Here is a 19,163-nt window from a genome sequence, read left to right on the forward strand (position 1 = left end):
TCGTATGAGTTTCAACTTAAAAGTGGTGATGCTAGTAAATCTAGCAGTGATCAACTTAAATCTGGATGTTTCTCACTTACAAATAAAATAGTTTAATTAGTGATAAGGAAAGAGGATATTAACAAATCTAATTACAATCAATAACAATATCTTAACAATTATTCTTAAACTATTTGAATTTTAAGAAATCGTTGCAGTAGACTAATGATTTTAAAAATGCAATTAAAAAAAGTACTCCAAATACAAATACTAAAATAATATATTTGTGTATTTTATTATCTAACCATTGACAGTAGACCTCAAGTAAAAATACAACATCACCGTGAAGAATAGAATTAAGATTTTACATATGGTAAGAGGGAAAAAAATAGAAACATTTGCATGTTTCCATATTATTCTATAGTTACACATAAATTATTCTTTATTTTCATATATATCAGTTACATTAAAAGTACAAACCAAAGCTCTCAATTTCGCAAGAAGCTACTCACATTTGATTTGAAGTTGCCATGTAATATGGTGACGAACTTAGTTGAGATGTGTGGCATAGTTGTTATGAGACTAGAGACCTACACTTGTGGTCTGGTCTGGACAACATAGATTTTTCCATCCTTGACAACACCTTCAATGTCCTGAGGAGTGCCATACAACTCTTCGATTGCATTTCCTGCACTGGCAATGCTTGACAAGATTGACTGGCGAAAACTGCCATCAGTCATCAATTTATCTGATGAGTAATCTAGCACCACTTTCTCTTCTTCATCCATTGGCACACTGTTCAGAAAGAAAACTTGGTTAACCATCCCAGATAACGTGATATAGATGATTGTTTCAAAGGGTTCACAGGATAAATCAATCTCTTGGTGTACACAATATATCGACAAACTGAAATTTCATACAGAAACTGATAACTGCTGGTGAGTCTATAAGCTCTCGGAGTGGTTTCGTATTTCCATTCTTAAAATATTTTAAAAAACTAGCCGAAGAAGGGGCAGTTCTGACTCCAACCTTCAGATAAACCAATATCCATGATCAGGATCCTTACAGAGAACAAAGATCACGAGACATGATGTATTTGTTGGAGGGTATTCAACGGAACACTAGGGTGAATCCAAAGGTTTTACTGAGGAAGATTATCACCCCTGAATTGGGAAAACATGTTTCTGGGAAAGAAAGGTAGCAACCCATCCTCATTGTTGAACATAAAGTGCTTCTGCAAAACCTTGTAACACTGTCAACCCAGATCATTGAACGTTAAGTGAATCTGTGAAACCTTGTTGCACAAAGAGTCAAATTCATCTTGTTACTGAAGCCCGCATCTCAGCACCCTGGCTTTCATCTTGGTCCCAGTACTAGCTCGGCACTAAGTTGGGGGCAACTATTCAGACATGTTCCTAAGGGCCAGTGTCATACTAAGCCCAACAAAAGGTCAACTAGTGGTGGCTATCTACAGTATCAGACAGCAAAGCAATCTGACCAAGAGGGCTAGTCCCCTCTACAACACACTGCCAAGGTAACAGTTCCCCAGGAGTGACCTCGTCCAAGCCACATCAGAAGGATTTGTTCCTACCCTATCCTTTATAAGGAGACCATCAATATGGTATGGGCATTGTGCTGGCCAACATTGTTAAGTGTTAAGCTACGGGTAAGTTCTGCTGGACCCATTCATGTTCAATTTAATTGGAATGACTAATGAGTCATCTTTGACATAATTTTTACCTCATCTTCATATTTTATTACTAGCGTAAAAAGAGCTACTGGAAGCCACTTCATTAATATAAATTAAACATGTGGTTGGATTAGTTTATCAAATTCCATTTGTTCTACAAAATATGCTCATCGAAGAATAGATATCGAAGTTTACCTGTCATATAGACCAGCACCAGCGTAACCTTCGAGATCTTCACCATTGGAATCAGATCGAAAAATTATTGACCGTCTTATAAATAGCCCAATAGGTTTGCTAGGATAACCCAAGACCTATAGAAGCCCAGAAACATTAGCAAAATAATGGCAAATTATAAAACAGACGCAGTACAGGTGAAGGTAATTTCATATGTTCACTATGGTGTTATAAAACTAGCCATAATTGTTACTATATCTAAAACTATCTCACCACATCATTATTATTTATGTAGTTCTTTATTTTCATGAGTTGTGTTCCTTATTTGATAGGGATTGAGAAACTATCTATAAGATAGATACGGATAAGTAACATCCAAAATGTCATGCTCATTACTGTCAACATAATGTTATTATTCTCGATATTGTTTTCGCCCTTCTTGTCCAAGACTGACCCTATAACTTCCAAAATAATCATTACAAGAATGATAACAAGCACCAAGCATAAACAACACTGAAAAAAATTCTATAACAAAATCACCTGAGGAGAGTTCAAATCTTGTTTTTTGCAGATAAAACTCAAAGCACGGCCGGGATAAGCTCCAACCAGTGTTTCACCCAGTCCCTTTACAACCTATATCAAAAGAGAGTCGCACAAAATGTCTACTTATTGCCACAATCTCTTCAAATGGTGAATATGTTTCTGCAAATGTGTGGAAGCATGAGCAAAGAATCATGAAATTATTAACCATACCTCAGTATATATTTCTGAAGAGTCTCCAGAGGTCGGGTTAGTTGTGTGGATGACAAAAGCATAGTCAGCATTAATCACTTCTTGTACAAGGACTGACATGGAAAGATAATCGTGGTCCAGCTTCACTTTTCTTGTGCTGAAGTACGCTCTTTCATTCCACTTTGATCCCCAGACCTTTTTTTGAGTCAAGCAAATCAATGAGCAATAAAATAAGTTTACTGGAGTACCACAAAGATTTTGATTTCACTAAAATTTGAAATAAGATGCCCCAGTGTAACAACTGAGGAAAACTTAACATCGACGAGGAATGAGAAAAATCAGTGGAGACTGGATTTTACATAAAACTGCATGGCGAAAGAAAACCACTGCCACAAACTTCAGTCTATTTACTTTAACCCATTCTGTGTGTCATATTAAGGGTCAATAATACATTATTGATCGTTGTGAAAGAGTAAATAAATTCGCAACTAAAAATCAATCCAGAGAAGTTATGTAAACATTACTTCAGGGCAATAAAGTCTGAAGAACATGTGATTTCCATAACACATTATTTGTACAAAGTATTTAATATGAACGATAACATGTAAAAATAAGCCTACAATAACACATTAATATTTTTTCTAAATCTATGTTGACCTGTGTTGAAAATGTAAGAGTAGTGAAATGTGGCCCAAATATACAAGAAAATGAACTTGTTTCATTTTGGAGCATGATATATACTTTTAATGACAAAGGCATCAAATAGAGTATATGGAGAGAAGTCTCACTTTTTTTATAGCCGTCCATGCCTGTCCCCAGCGTTTTTCACCTTCATCCCCCGGCCAAGGCATCCCAGAACCCTTCATCGTAGTTTTCAACTCCTCTATCTGAAATAATCAATTCAATGGTTTCATCTGTATGACCATAATACACCAATTTACAAGTAAATATGGAATACATGCTTGAAATGGGAACTCCATTAAAATGAAGTGACTAGAGAAAGATTCTTTAACCTTGTTAAAGTTGTTTTCTTAATTAGTTTTTAGGCTGATATGTAGCCTCTGTTCTTATTTGATTTCTTTCCTTACTATATCTCTTCTGTGCTATAAATCTGGACCAATATCTTGAACAGATTGATATACATGAAATGCACAAAGTAAGACCTTTTGTAATTTCGTTGCCGATCAGTTCCTGAATTTCTTCAAACATCTTTCTCTATGTACACCTAGGAGTGGATGCTATTTCTGGTGTTTATACGGATCTCCATATTTCTTTGTTTGTTACCATTAAGGAGGAGACTGTCTTCCTACTTTCTAGGTACGGCTTAATGTACAGATGTTTTGCTAATTCCCTAAATATTTTTCTAGTTTCAAGGAAAATAAAATAATTTTCTTCATTTTCATATGCAACTATAATAATCAAAGATAGAACTAAGAATGTCATATCATGCCAATGTTAAGATTAAGATTAAAAAGAACATACCAACTTGGGAGGTGCATTCAACTGTAAAACTGTTTCACGAATCTCCTTGAGGGCACCGAAGTCTCCTTCAGTTAACTTCTTTTTTAAAACATTAATCTTCTCAGCCACAGCCTGTTGATTAATATGCCGTTCGAGATTGTTAAACTACAGGAGAGACTTGTATAAAGTAAATGAAAAATAAAGAACTAGATGTCATTGGTGCATCTAAGTAATCTTTAAGATTGAATCCTAAGGACTAACAGGCTTTAATGTTCTCCTTTGCCAGAAGTAGGTTCTTGGCACGAACCTTATTCTAATACTCCCTGACTATAACACTCATACAGGGAAGCCCATTTTACAATAGGGTTACTCGAGACATAATACGAAAAGTTCACTTATCACAAAATTTATGATTAATGAATTATTACATTAAAGTTTATATTTAAAATTATGCTCCAATGGATGTATTTTTTAAAATTTATAATTTCCCTGGTTCAAATACAATAGATTAGCAACTCAACAGCCAGAATCAGAACCAATGTTAGTGTGACTATGTATTACTGAAATAATATCTCCCCTATGTATTACGGCCATTTATGCAGCATAATATCGTGTAGAAAATATGGGATAATAAGTAGAACCTGATTTGACTTGTCAGAGACAACATGTTCAAAAACTCCAAATGGTATGGCAACCGAGGTAGGAATTCCAACCCAAGAAGGCACCTTTCCTTTTAAGTACGAGATATTACGGGATTTTGCTCCAACCTGGGAAAACACAAGTTATATTGAAGGAACACAGAACTAGACCAGCGACAGTGTCATAACATAACAGGTGTTTGGCCAAATAATGGCTAGATAGACAGACATAAGTAGAAACAACTATAAATACTTAAATTTAACGACACATTTTTAAAATCTAACCATTTCACCAGTGAATTCTTCAGAAGAGATAGCATATCTACCACTGAACTGCTTTTTGACCAAAGATAAAGATGGAATAGAATCAACTTCTTTCAGGTCGGTTGATTTGTCATCAATATTCTCACCTTCCTTGACCTCACTGTAAGAACCCCAACAAAATAGTGTTAAGATGGTAATTAAACTGCAACTTAGGTTGTTCACCAAGGTGTAAATTGAACTTTTTAGCAAAAAGGCATTCAATCATCACGGAAAAGGATATGGTACCTAAAGTGTAAACTAATAAAACAGCAGCTTTAAGACTCGAAGCTGAAGTATAAATGTTACCTATAAACAACCTCAGCTGATGTAGGCTTTAACCGCAAGAGCTTTCCTTTATTTGCTTGGAGGTCAGCAAAGATATTGGGATCAAAACATGTCGCAAAACACACCTGGAAAACTTAAAATCTTAGTTCTTCCAATCAACACATAAGAAAATCTAATTAGAAATAAATAATATCTTGTCAATTATCACACAAAAGCTAGGCCTCTTTCCAGTCGATGGGCAGAGCAACATGAATCAGACAATGCTAGAGAGTCCTGACCATATCTTATCATTTATCATGCTAAGAAATAATTATCTTACTATTTACCATGCACATATAATTTTACATTAATAAAAGGAAAGGTGCATGCTCATACATTTTTTCTTTATGAACCTGATAAAATATGACCTATATTGTAATTAGTTGCATGCTTATTATATCCAATTTTTAAAAAATCACCATGCAATATGGATATGATAATTATTTTATAAATTGTTTTTTAGATTAATGAAAATCACAGTCAATAAAAGTTTAGCAAATGGTGCAAGTTTGTCAAGTATTACAAGTGACAACATTTTAAATTGGTCAAGTTTGAATTTGAACATCGTATCAATCCACAGAAGTTCACCGTAAGAGTGTTAAATTTAATGATAATCAAATTGCAAATCAGCCTAAATTGAAGCAATATTGTTTGTAACATAAATTTAAATAATTTCTTTGAAAACTTAGAAATTTTTGACAAAGTGCATAAATTTACATTTTAACGATAATATACTACAATGTCAATATCTCATTATATTCGAGGAGTGACAGTGACAGAGCCTTATTTGACTATACCCCACTAATCAAAAAGAACCTGTTATCGGAAGGACGATACCTTGCTATTTCTTGCCCGTACAGATACATGAGAAAGAACATCTGGCATATCAGGTGTCAGGACAGCAACTGTACCGTCTGGAATTTCCTCCTCTCCTCTCACGCTCTTGGCTATCAAAATTGTAGGTCGCTCATATGTTTTATTTTGAACAGCTAGCAACTCATCCACAACCTCAACATATCCAACGGTTTCAACTGGGCTAATAACCTGCCAACTGTTCCAGGAAACTAGAATTGTGTCATCAAGCCATCAATATCAAAGCAACCAAATAATGACTGACATGACAGTTTAAGTGTGCTATATTATACTGAAGGCGAAATCATTGACTCAAGTTGAACAAGCATGATCAATCCCACCTTCCAAGATTAGCAGTCTTTCGGAGTACTGGATCTAGTCGATTTACAAGAGTAGACAAAGAAGCAGCAGATCCAGCACGGATAATTTCTTCAGTAAATATTTCCACCTGCAAGAGGAGATATTCAGGAGAGAAACAAGAGCACAAAAACAGAAAAATTAAATAAAATTATAAAATACATACAGCCCAATTTTCCACGCCAAGTAATGATCCAAGATATTCTGCTGATGGCTGAAGAATTTTCTGGTATGACTCTGCTTTGTTTGTGAGTGCAAGACGTGTTCTGTCAAGAACTGACTTTGCATACAATGCCCAATGAGTGTCTTTACCTTTACACATGCTTAAGGCAAGATTCCATCCCTTTAAAAAGAAAAAAATAACAAATATTAAATTATGATCTTCATTTAGCTAGACAGATAGACCGTGAACATCTACAATCACTTAGACATTACTTCCATTTCTCTTCTAGTATTATCATGATCCCTTCAAAATCAGTTTTGAGGTGTTTGATTTTGCACAAATCAATTTCAAATTAATATGGAACAAGCATTAATAAAACTCCCACATCATTTGTTATTATATTATATAATCATAAACTGTGTAATTGACCAAGAAAAAAAAAAGAAAAGAATATTTGTGCATAATGAACAGCTGAAAACAAGAAGATGGAAAGGGTCATGGTTCTGTCCAGAATCAACCTCATAATGGATTTAAATGTTTAGGGTAATAACTGGAATCCTACTTTGCCACCGTCAATGAAGTTCAGCTTGCATTTAAAGCAAAACAGTATTAAAGAAATGCACCACCCAACTCTTTGCTAGTGTAGTGAATCTTTTTTCAGATGAGAGACCAGCCTAAGGGTCTTGAAATAATGATATGGCCACTGAGTATGAAATAAAAATAAACATATCACTATACTATACCTTCAAACAGTAGATAAGATCTTCATTGTCGTCTGATGAAAGTGCAAGGTTTTCAAGAACCAAACAGATAAAGTACATTATTTTCTGCATAGTCCACACATCAGCATATCAGGTGTCATATTTTTGCATATTTAAGTTCTATAAAATACTGATTTTAAAAATAAATACATATATCAACATTTAAGAACTATTACACCCCCAAAACAGGGAATCACCTCAGGTCCAGCATTGTTTAATTCCTCGTATCCCCTTTCCACTGCTGTTCTAACTGCAGAATCAAGGGCAATATCCAAAAATAAAAGATCTTTCAGGCGACCTTGGGACTTATTGAGGAGTAATGGTCGTAGATCCTGACGAGCCTCTAGCAAACCCTATTAAAAACAATCATGCATACATATCAATAGCGGAAGTGTAGGGGATATATGCAAACTGTTACGATTTATCTAGAGAACATCTTAATTCTACTTTATCAGAATGAGAAATATTGTTGAGTATATCAAATTATCCCCCAAGAGGAGGTTTTCCATATTTCAACATATTTTTTTATTTGTGTTGTGTGAAGAATTTAAGATAAAGGAGGGAACGAGATAAAAAAAAATATACAGTCTTAGAATTACGATTATGGTTTGATCCTGTGTTGAAAGTCCCACAATGGATAGTGATATAGTCTAAATAATGGTTATAAGTGGTGGACATCCCTCGCCTAACAAGTTGATTTTGTAGTTTTGAGTAAGGCCATAAGCCCAAGTTCTAAGATATTATCATTCTCTATCTTAAAATTTGTTCGGCTACTTGTTATCGAACAACTAGGGTCACATTGTAGATGTACAGTCTCAAAGTTAATCCAGGGAGAGGACTCTTGTTTTAAAGAGTAGAGCCTATGAAGATTACGAATCACATGGTCTCAACTACTTTCAGCATTCATCCTCGGATTTGGCTTATGCAGTTAGTGTGGTGAGTCAATTCATGCATGATCCAAGGGTGAGATATTTGCAAGTTTCAGATCGTGATCTACAATTTCTCAAAGTCCATCTAGGGAGAGGACTCTTGTTTAAAAGCGTGAAAGCCTAGCTATGTAGGCGTATACTAATGATGATTATGCAGGTTCAATGAATGACGAACATGAATATCAACTTCAGACTATTGTACCCTCCTATGTGGGAACTTTGTTGCTTGGAGGAGTAAGAAGCAAAGTGTAGTAGTTCGATCAAGCGTTGAGGAGAATTTAGAGAAATGGCACAAGGAATTTGTGAGCTATTATGGACGAAAATTATGCTACAAGATTTGGAAATACAGTGTGAAGGCCCTATTAAGTTGTTTTGCGACAATAAATTGACCATCAGTATTACTAGTAATCATGTTCAGCAATGACACAAGACAAAACATATTGAGATAGACCGAAATTTCATTGTAGAAAATCTAGATAATAGATTGATAACTACAATCTACGTTCCTTCGGGGCATCTTCAGGAAGATGTGTTAACAAAGAGATTACCAACAGAACATTTCAACCAACTTACTTGCAAGATGGGAATGATAGATATCCATTTACCAGCTTGAGGGGGTGCTATAAATAACGTATATTAGTAATAATTGTAATCAGACCGTTAATAGAATCGTCTCTTTAAGCATTTTTGTGTGTGTATTCTATTTACTATGAAATATATAGGAAATATTTACTACAGTATTAAAGTAGCATATACCTCAATCAGAGGTTCAACATTCTTTTCCTCAACATGTTCCATGACAAACTGAACCAATTCCTGCTTGAGATAGATCAGACAAATAATTGTTATAGTTCAGGAGGTATAACAGTATCACCAAAAAAAAAATTATAAAAAGTAAGGTGACATTACAGAAAAACCAGATGGCAAACCAGGCACTGGGTTTATCTGCACCCCAACCATGAAGCCCTGACCCTGAGGAATAGAAGAGTATAAATTCATAGCATGATCACTAAATATAAGAAAAACTATCCTGGGCAACAGATGTCTTAATAATCTTGTTACCTCAGACTTGTAGCCTAAGCAGTTGGTAATAGCAGATTCAAGATCTGCACCTGAATGAACTGCCTGCATATTATATAATCAAGCTAAAATCATCATATGGCAAAACATAATTGATAAGTTGGCCAAATATGTCAAGGGTGCTGGTAGTTAACCAAAGATTAATGTTTTCTTAGAAGAGCACCAAAAGGGGGAATGAGAGCATAAACAACTATTCAAATAATCTGTTGCAGTAGTTTGAGCTTATATAATGCAAGATAGTAATTCGATTGAACCTTGCCCCTCCCCTTGCAGCTTGTCATTAACAACAACAAACTTTATCCAGTACAAATTTAGCTCCAATTTGTTTTTTCTCTTACGGTATCAGGGGTACAGTGCAACATATCTATCGTGATCATATTCCAATGTATATGCAACCATTTTGGCAAAACAATAAGAATCATGACAAAGAGAAAGATGTTGAATAGAAACCAACAACATTTTAAACATATGCGAAATCACAAGTTGGAAAAGAAGAATAAGAAAGCAAAATCGAACTCAATTTAAGCCACATATGAATCCAACCTTCAATGTCCTCATGTAGTGTCCAAGATCTCGCAAAAGACTGTCCTTCTGATCTCTGCTAAAACTGGGTTCATTATGGATGGCACGGTCATAGCTCAGAAGACGTTCTTTTGTTATTCCATTGTCATTCAATGTTTTCCAGTAAACACCAATATCAAAGTCGCTACTTATATAATCAATTAGTGCCTGGGAAAATTTTCACCGAAATATCAAAGGTGATGATGACAAGGAAACCATAAGTATTACAAAGAGATCCACAACAGCATATTACCTGACAGATTACAACATCATCAGGACTAGTATTATTGTGTAACTTCTGGTGCCATTCCTCCATCATTCCACCTTTGCAATTATTTTTGCTCTACAAACCGATAGAAATTTTCCTTGTAATTCATGGTCAATGTAGAGCGGAGAGAAATATGCAGAAACTAAGGAAAAGAAAATAAAAATCATATCTACCTGGATGACAAGGATTTCATCTCGAATACGCTGTCCCACATCACCTTCACCTCCACGACCAACGGTAGAAAGGATCATCCTCACAACTTCCCTGTACTGTGGATAACTTGCATAAATATCCTGGAGCAACTCTGTAAGCCTGTCCTGGGCTTTACTTATCTCACTGTTCAATTCAGTAACCGATGCTTATGATCAGAAGAGATTAAGCACAGAAAAAGAGATATATTATAACAAATGAATTAGCCTGTTCACAAAAGAAAGGCAATAAACTGACCAAATCTTACGCAGAAAGCAGGATATTGTGATTCATAATTAATATTTTCCGGAAGGCTTAAAAAAATTAATGTCTGGAGTGCATAAACAAAGTGATACTAAACATTTATAGGAAGTTCACCGTGGCTTCACGTTGTAATTTTTGTTCCATATGAGCTGCCTTGTAGCCATAAATCTCATCCACACCAAAATACCCGCAAGACCCAATTGACCAGCATTTTTGGCTTGATCCATCAAATCCGCCGCAATATTAAATCTGCAAAAACAGATGTATAAGTGACTTACCCAGATTTTAATGAACAAAGTAAGATCCTATTAAGTATTTTGGTGAATGCATTGTATCAAAATGGGCTACTTCAGATCCAAGAGAATATATATATTGGTGAACTCAAAGCATGCAGTCAAGGAATACATAGATTAAGTTCAATGATAAACCATTTACCTCTAAATTGTTCTTAATAGTTGGGCTTATAGTTTTTCTTCGTCTGCCTCTTCATAACTATTGCATTATATTCCTTTTTTTTCAACCCTCCTTACACATGTTTTACGTGTCTTCTCCATACATACCCAAATTACTTAAGACAAGACTCAACCATTTTTTTACAATGGTAGCTACCACAATATTTTACCTAATGATTGTATTTCTAATCCCATATAATCATGCGTAACCACACATCCATCATAGAGCTCTCATTTCAGCAGCACTGAGTTTAATTCCTTGTTGGCATTAACATCCAACATTTAGAACCATTATCATTGTAATTTTTTTTTTAAAAGCCATTATCATTGTAATTGTGTGATAAAATTTTCCTATAAGTGATATTTTACTATTATAGATCACGCATGAACCATTTCTCATTCATATTTTGTCTACCTTTCTTCAATCTTATGGTTGGCACCATTTTGTATGATAGGAAGATGAGATTAAAATATATAATAATCAAAGGCCAGGATTTCAAATGTCTGTATGGGAACAGGTACTATTGTACTCTACTTAGACCTTACCCATTGTCATCCTTGAAAATTCAACCCCAAAAGCTAGCACATGGGGTCAGAGTTGTTCCCTTTCAATAATCATTGTTTTAAAGTTGACCATTGGTCCACAACCACAGTTATTTAGAGGAAATATTTGTATTTTGGAAACATAAAGCAACTTGATCGGAATAGTAGCATTTAATGCCTAGGTTCATGTATTTTCATACATTGCACTCGTATTTATTTTCCTCAAAAACATATAACATAATTAATTACAAAGTATGTAACAGAATATAAGGTTGGTTTAGTGGTTGGGGTGGGAGTGTTGCTTAAGGAGTTAAGTGAGAAGGAGGTTGAAGGTTCTATCCCTATCCACCACACATAACACTAACATCAGTCATTGAAAAAAATAAAAAATAAAATGTGTGTAAATAAATCCAATCTGCTGAGTGCTAATCACTCGAGCATTTCACATTTTTCCTAAGTCTACATTAAAATCCCTCTAGTCAACAAGGTATAAGAGCCGGTTCAATCCTCCTCTTAATTTTTTCACCTCTGTGTTGTCGTCATAGTAAGCCAAAACAAACTCGGTACCTGGTGTACAATGATTGAAGGCAGCTCAACTAAACCATTGACATATACAATACATGTAACATGGAGAAATAGTATTTGGCATAGGCGGCCCAATAAGACTACAATCATAAACCCAATTTGAATCCTAAAATCCTACGGTTTTGCCCTCAAAGATTATGAGTATAAGCAAAATCTTATTTTCGAGAAACTCTGTATAATCCAATTTTAGTTGCTTTTTGTATGAGACTTGTGAGTTTGATTTAACGTTTTAATTACATAAGTATTTCAAGTGTTATGCTGTTGATATATGAGTGTTAGTGTGAATTACATAAGTATTTTTAAGTTTTAATTGTGTAAGTTTTATGCAACTGTGCTATTATGTGAGTTATTCTTATGAATTTAAATTTAGACAAGTATTTAAAGTGTAATTTAAGGTTTTTTGTCTTATGCTAATTTATATGCATATATAATATGCATATATTTGAGTTTCATGAATTTTGTGTAATCCTACGACTAATGTAACAATTCTACATTTACGATTTTACCTCCCCTTACCGATTATGCGTAAAATCCCAAATTTGATTACCTTGACTACAATTATCGGTTGAAGACCATGGGCCAGTCTTCAAGCCACATGCTTCGCAATAAGGCAATAGCAGATCATGATTTTGCATGAAAACTTTATCTCTAATACTTAATGACAATGACAAATAGCAGCAATTAGAAAAAGCAGGAAAACTTTTTTAGGGATTACTTACCTATGCATAAAGGACTTTTGTGCCTCACTTTCCATATCTGCTATTTTATCCAGCAAGAACTTAGCTGTACCTTTGCCATCACCAACATCCTTCAATGGAAATAAATGCTTGTCAATCAAAATAACATTGTGATATCGACGAATATATGTCAAGTTAGGGGAACCAGTGATACAATTCCACGAAGTGTAACCTTTTGTATCTGCTTCTTCCCACCAAATTCAATAGAAAAATCTGATCCGCTGTTCTTTAACCACTTTCCGTCTGATAGAATGACAAAAGTTAATCCTCTAAATGTGTCATCACTGACCTCTATATCTAAGGACTGGACCTGAAAATTGTATTAATATTATCAGAATTTTTAAACCCGGATCTCAAAGACCTAAAAGATTTAAAACAACTTCAGATTGTTATTGTAGAAACCTCAGAAAAAGGATCAGATGAAGAACCAGCTTTAAAAGGTGTTTCTGCAGCCTTATCCATAATAACAGACCCAGGGGGCAGAGAACTTGCAGGTGGTGCCTAAGATTGACATTGCATTTCATGTAAATACAAACTCAATGAGATATACACGCAACAGATACGTCAATTAAAACATTCAACTCTCAAGTCAATTTTAGATTTAACATTATATACTTACCAACCATTCTCCAGGTGTTGTTTTAGATAAGGCCCAGTGAAGTATAGCAGGTGTTTTGTAGTCTGTAGCCAGGTGAACCTTAATCTTACCACCATCTTTGGTAATAAGGACCTTAAAGAATGATTGAATTAAAATTAGAATCATAACCAAAAGAAGACCTTCTGGCGAAAAGAGATGAAAAAAAAAAAAACAGCATGTTGATGAAAGTGTCTAACCAAAAGATTATTATCAGCAAGCTTGTAAGTTTTTTTATTCAAAACACTATCAGTATCATATTCTTCTTCCTTTGCGTTGGCATATCTTTCAATTATTGTCAAAGACTTTGGAGCATCTACAAATTGTTGGTCTGCATCTGCAAGTTGTTGGTCTATGTTTTTAGCAGCATTTCTGTTGATAAGCTGCATCAAATCTCTTTTTTTCCTTTGTATTCTATCAACGCGGAAGTATTGTTTGTTTTTCAATTGCTTGGAAACTTTTGTTTTTATCTCTCCTTTGGCAATCTTCTTTTGTATCTCATCCACAGAAGCACCCTTCTCAAGCTCAGCTTGCAATTCTTTTCTTGCTTCCTCAAATTCAATCTAAGTCAATTACGGAAAGAGAGCAAAAAAGCCTGATTAGGTGAAATGAACACTATAATGTCAGCAGAAAAGAAGATATGAGAAAGGATTTGATAAGGTTACAAGTTGTTGTTCTGGAGAATAATTAGGCTTCCCCGCTTTTTCCCAGCGTATAAAAGCTTGAATCTGTACAAGTTCATCAGGGATGGTCTTTGTTTTTGAAGCAGAAGACCCCTTTACTTCAGCAGCATTAGCTTTGTTAGGCTCCTTTACTTCAACATCGTTAGATTTGTTAGTCAACCTTGCACGAATGTCTTGTACAGAAGTACCCCTAGCTACTTCCTCCAATAACTCACGTCGAGCCGCTTCATATTCCTCCTAAAAGAAGGAAAAATCTAATAAAAACAATGCATTGGGAGACAAAATGCATTAGTTCTGACTTAAAAATTGAAATGTATTTAGCGAACACTTTGTTGAATTCAAAATCCCAAGTTCCAAGTTCCAACAACTACAAGAAAATGACAGCAATGTGATAAAATCCATTTCCCAGACTATGTCGCATTATCTACAGAACTGTATGGACTACACAGTACTAGTTGTGAACCTATTATATTAAAAAGAAGGACTGTTATCATTATTATTACTAACTAATATTTCATGGAAACTATACACTGAAACCAGTGAGTGAGCCTTAAAACCAATTACATACGGAGGATCATGAAATAATTGTAAATGAGGACCAGGACCAAGTAAAAATAAAGACATGGACCAGGAAGGTAGGGGTGATAGCAAAATTAGTTTGAGCATACATAAGTATAACATTAATAGTAGATTCAAGAGACTGGTCTTTTTCAGACGTTATGCTTGTTGGGTGTAATCAAGGATGTGTACCCTGGATAGATCAAAAAAACAGGTTCGATATATTCTCTAAAGACAAAGCATCAAAGCAACGTAGCAATGAAATTGGGAAGTAAACCAAACCAAATAGGAAACCATGAAAATCATAAAAAGAATAAGCTGAAAGGAACATTCTAGGAAGCAAAACTTTGCAGCTAAATGCAAACACATGAACATGACTTGATTACTGACCTTCTCTTGCTCCGGGCTGTATGACTGCTTACCCTTTCGCTCCCACCTAATATATGCTTGAATTTGTACAAGGTCTTCAGGAACTGAAACTTGCTGAGCTACCTTATCTTTTACTGGTAACTTGATGTGAAAGTTCCCACCATTGTTTTTATACCTTTACTTAGAAAAGGAAAAAAAAAAAAGAGCAGATAACTATATTGAATTTCACAATAACACTGTGGGTTATATATAATATAGGGTTAAAAAAAGGCTAGATTATGATAAGCGCACCACTTATTCTGAGCTTCGTCAACTATAAGGAACTCAATGGCTTGTGCAGCAGGATCATCAATTTCTATCCTAAGTAAGGATCCAGAGCTAGACTAATGAGAGAAGAATAAAAGAAAAAATAGTCAAACAACAAGAAAATCAATATTCGAACCAGTCAACTCAGTTTAAGAAACCTCTTTTCTTTCGTAGTTGTTGTTGGAACTTACTTTACCAAAATGGGTTCTGAGAGCTCTATTCTTATAAACTTGAGTTCCGTCTGGGCGACGAGAAGGAAGTACCCACTTCCTGGAAAACAGTAAACAAGGGAAAAAGATCTCCTTCAAGTAACAAGATATATTGCAATACAAAACAACTTAAACACTTGATAAATATCCAAATAAATTGAAAAATATGATACTGAACATACCCTTGACTTTCACATATAACTCCCCAATGTAAAACCATTGAGCCACTAGTATTTGAAAGCTGAATATCTACTTGCGTTGCGGCTCCTGATCCTGAAGAACCAACATTGACCTGCTCCATCGCGTAAAAGCAACCATTAGCTAATGAATTACTAATTTACTATGATTTCATTTCTTTTGGATAAAAACAATTTAATTCATCAGACCAGTTGAATACCTGCAATTCAATATTTCCTTCGAGGTTGAACTTCTCCGAAAGCTGCTCCAGCCCCAAAAAAATCAAGTCATTATACCATTCCAAGTTAACGTTAAGAAAAATAGACAAACAAAGACACTCTTTGATTCATCGATTAAACTACCATCAAACAAGTCTATTTTAGTCGTATAAGCTATAAGTTATAAGCTATTAGCTTGAAATTTGTCATTGACAAACAGAGCAATAGTAACAACTTCTGACAACACAATAATCACATACAACGAAATCAAAACGATGCAATGATGATGATCAACGCATACCTGCGAAGCTGCATTCGATGTTAACACGGCGCGCGGAACAGTTTGTTTACTTCCCATAGCTACTTTCCGTTTCCTAACAAACAAACTTGGATTCCCGCGGAAATTTGTAGAAAGGAAAAGCTTCTTTTCTTTATCAACACTCTGCTGCGATTGGAATAAAGTAGAATTACCAATTACTCCTCGCTTACTTTGATGCTCCGCAACCGTTGATGTTTGACAAAGAAGTGTTTGATGAAAGATGCTATGACTCATCTTTGATATGGATCCACTCACTCACTCTTTCTTCTGCATCAATTTGAAACTTATAATCAGAGAAATTAATGATTAAATTTAGATGATTGTGTAAAGGAATTAGTTGAAAATGTGATTATGATTATGATGAACCTTTGATGAATCGGTGAATCTTGAGAGAATGAGAGTGGAAAACGTTGGGAAAATGAAAATATCTAAGTTGATGAATGAAGAAAAGAAGAAAGTTTTGAAGTGTGTGACAGTGTATGATAGCGGTTGATTCGCTAGTCACTCGTGGAACCAAATATCAACGACGAAGGACACGTGGCGAGATGAGATTGGTTGGGGATTGTATAAATGAGGTAGTCACGTGCGGAATCGCATGGGGACACAAGAGCGTAGGGTCCGTGAATGACGATACTTTCTTTTTTCTTCTTTGATTGTCCATGGTTTTCTGTTTTATTTCAATCATACCCTGATTTGTAATGTTTTCTTTTTATACATTTACACTTTTTTTTTTAATTATTTTTGCAGCAGTTAATAAATTCTTTAAAAAATATTTAATAAATACATTTAAGGGGTCAACGAATATTGTTAGAAAAGGTTATAAGTGAGTATATAGTTTCAAGTGAAAATCGAACAATTGTTTGGGTGGACACAAAAATTTGATCACCTAATTTATGATAGGCATCGGCGTGTGTATTTGTGATGATTATGGAACCTTTGTGTTATTTAAAGTGCTGCAATTTGATCAAGTCTATCATGTAGTTGTCGTTGGGTCTATATGATGGCCTTCAATGGGATGCAAGATATGCAATTTGTTAATATAGACTTTGAGCTTGATTCAAAAATCACACGGGATGCTTTCCATTCCCGCACAGTCGATGTTACAGTCTAGACATATAATTGACGTGTGTCGAGATATATTTTCCACCTCCTTCACAAACTCCCAGGTCGAGTTTATTAGACGACAAGGTCTCATGCCCTAGCAAAAGAAGCCATATCCTTTAATGAAATGTTATAAGCATCTTTCTTTCAATAAAAACATGTGTTTTTTTTATGTGTGATCAAATAAAAAATCTAAATTATTTTTTGGGTTTTGTTAACTACAAAAAAGTAAATATTTGCATTGAAAACATCATTTTTTACACTTTTTAAACTTTGACTACACAAGTTCAAAGGTACTTATACTATATTTGGTTTCCCTAACTAGTGCCCCGGAAGCAATAGTTAACATTTTCCTTATTTTTTTTAAGAAAAAATCTAAATTATTGTGTCCCCAAAGAATTATTCCGAAAACATTAAGCTTGGAATCAAAATTGGTTAGGAGACGGTATCGCATGAGAGCTATGTCGGTAATTTGTCAATTCGTTCAAACTTCAAACCGTACCATTTTTGTAATTTCATTCATTTGGCCGTCACTTTTGGTAAACTCAACGGACCGCTTTTCTAGATTCTGAGTATATGGTGGATCTAAGATGCACTTTGAAGACATTTATTTGATGAAATACTGATAGTATATGATATTTATTTCATTAATTTCTGTTTATGATTAACACATTTACGGTTTTGAAATAATGTGTGGGACTTAAATATCTCATGTCCGTGTCCGTTGGATAAGTTTAATAATTTTTTTTTAAGATTCACTCATTCCTTATCGCCACGTTGTTTGTGTTGTATTATTTTTTGTTGCTTTCCTTTTTTTGGCTACAACAAAGACAAAAGAAAACATTAAAAATGAATGAGAAAAGCAAAAGTATAAGTGCATGCCCTTGATTAAAACCAAATTCTTAATTGATTAGTATCCGCATATTATTATGGACACAATGTGCAAGCAAATCGTGCTGATGAAGAAATGTAGCATCAATATGAAAATGCACAAGCTTTCACAAGTTACAAGTACAACACAAGATAGCAAGTTAAAGGGTAGAAATATACACAGAAATGATAAGTGAACACAAAAATACATAATACAAAGTGTGTGATGAAAATTGAGGTTAAACATCAAACCGTACGTAGAGACTTTTAAACTTGGCAAAGCCACACAAATTCAGAAAGATTTTGCAAATTTTCGCGGAGAACAAGCTCATATATGGGGCCAGTGGGGTCACCAAAGGTCCAAAAGATATCATAGGCATATTACCGACTTACTCCTTTGAATAAGGACATTGGCATTAACAACAAAGCAAGGTATCAAAAGTAGTATAGAGACAAGGAGAGTGACTGAAGATGAAACTAAGTTGTTTTTTTTTTTTGGTGGTGTAAAACTAAGTTGGTTTTAGATGAAACAAACTAGTTGGTTTTAGATCCCCTGCAGTTGAAATTTGTTGAAATTCATACAATAATACTTATCATGATTTAATTCAATGCTCAATTTTTTTTTTCCATTGATTGAATTAAATGTGTACTTTTCTTTGAGTATATTACAGTATTTT

General features: G+C 34.6%; 1 protein-coding gene across 1 annotated transcript; it reads right to left on the reverse strand.

Annotated features, from left to right (window-relative positions):
• Nucleotides 1-250: 250 nt before the first annotated feature.
• On the reverse strand, nt 251-16,957 carry SEX1 (Pyruvate phosphate dikinase, PEP/pyruvate binding domain-containing protein). Its single transcript, XM_085732426.1, has 34 exons — nt 16,882-16,957; nt 16,498-16,782; nt 16,199-16,240; nt 15,984-16,093; nt 15,784-15,862; nt 15,578-15,669; nt 15,308-15,461; nt 14,342-14,596; nt 13,877-14,239; nt 13,662-13,772; nt 13,445-13,543; nt 13,215-13,352; nt 13,025-13,113; nt 10,840-10,974; nt 10,446-10,608; nt 10,258-10,347; nt 9,987-10,172; nt 9,426-9,488; nt 9,273-9,335; nt 9,120-9,179; nt 7,632-7,787; nt 7,417-7,500; nt 6,677-6,853; nt 6,495-6,601; nt 6,139-6,352; nt 5,284-5,387; nt 4,960-5,098; nt 4,678-4,803; nt 4,058-4,168; nt 3,364-3,462; nt 2,597-2,770; nt 2,384-2,476; nt 1,865-1,980; nt 251-774 (listed from the first exon to the last, which is right to left on the reverse strand). Exons 2-34 carry the CDS (start codon nt 16,747-16,749, stop codon nt 570-572), a joined length of 4,449 nt encoding a protein of 1,482 aa, XP_085588552.1. The 5' UTR covers nt 16,750-16,782; nt 16,882-16,957; the 3' UTR covers nt 251-569.
• Between the last annotated feature and the right edge of the window lie 2,206 nt (nt 16,958-19,163).

The sequence above is a fragment of the Medicago sativa genome, chromosome 8 (assembly GCF_051527215.1).
Source record: "Medicago sativa cultivar Bolivia chromosome 8, Bolivia_mono, whole genome shotgun sequence".
NCBI lineage: Eukaryota > Viridiplantae > Streptophyta > Magnoliopsida > Fabales > Fabaceae > Medicago > Medicago sativa.

What these genes read in the sequence shown, in the direction of transcription:
- SEX1 (XM_085732426.1), bottom strand. Translation starts at nt 16,749, where the DNA reads ATGAGTCATAGCATCTTTCATCAAACACTTCTTTGTCAAACATCAACG. An exon ending in GCTTAGGCTACAAGTCTGAG is followed by an intron (nt 9,336 to 9,425) that starts GTAACAAGATTA and finishes TCTATTCCTCAG; the next exon opens with GGTCAGGGCTTCATGGTTGG. An exon ending in TTGGCGTGGAAAATTGGGCT is followed by an intron (nt 6,602 to 6,676) that starts GTATGTATTTTA and finishes CTCCTCTTGCAG; the next exon opens with GTGGAAATATTTACTGAAGA.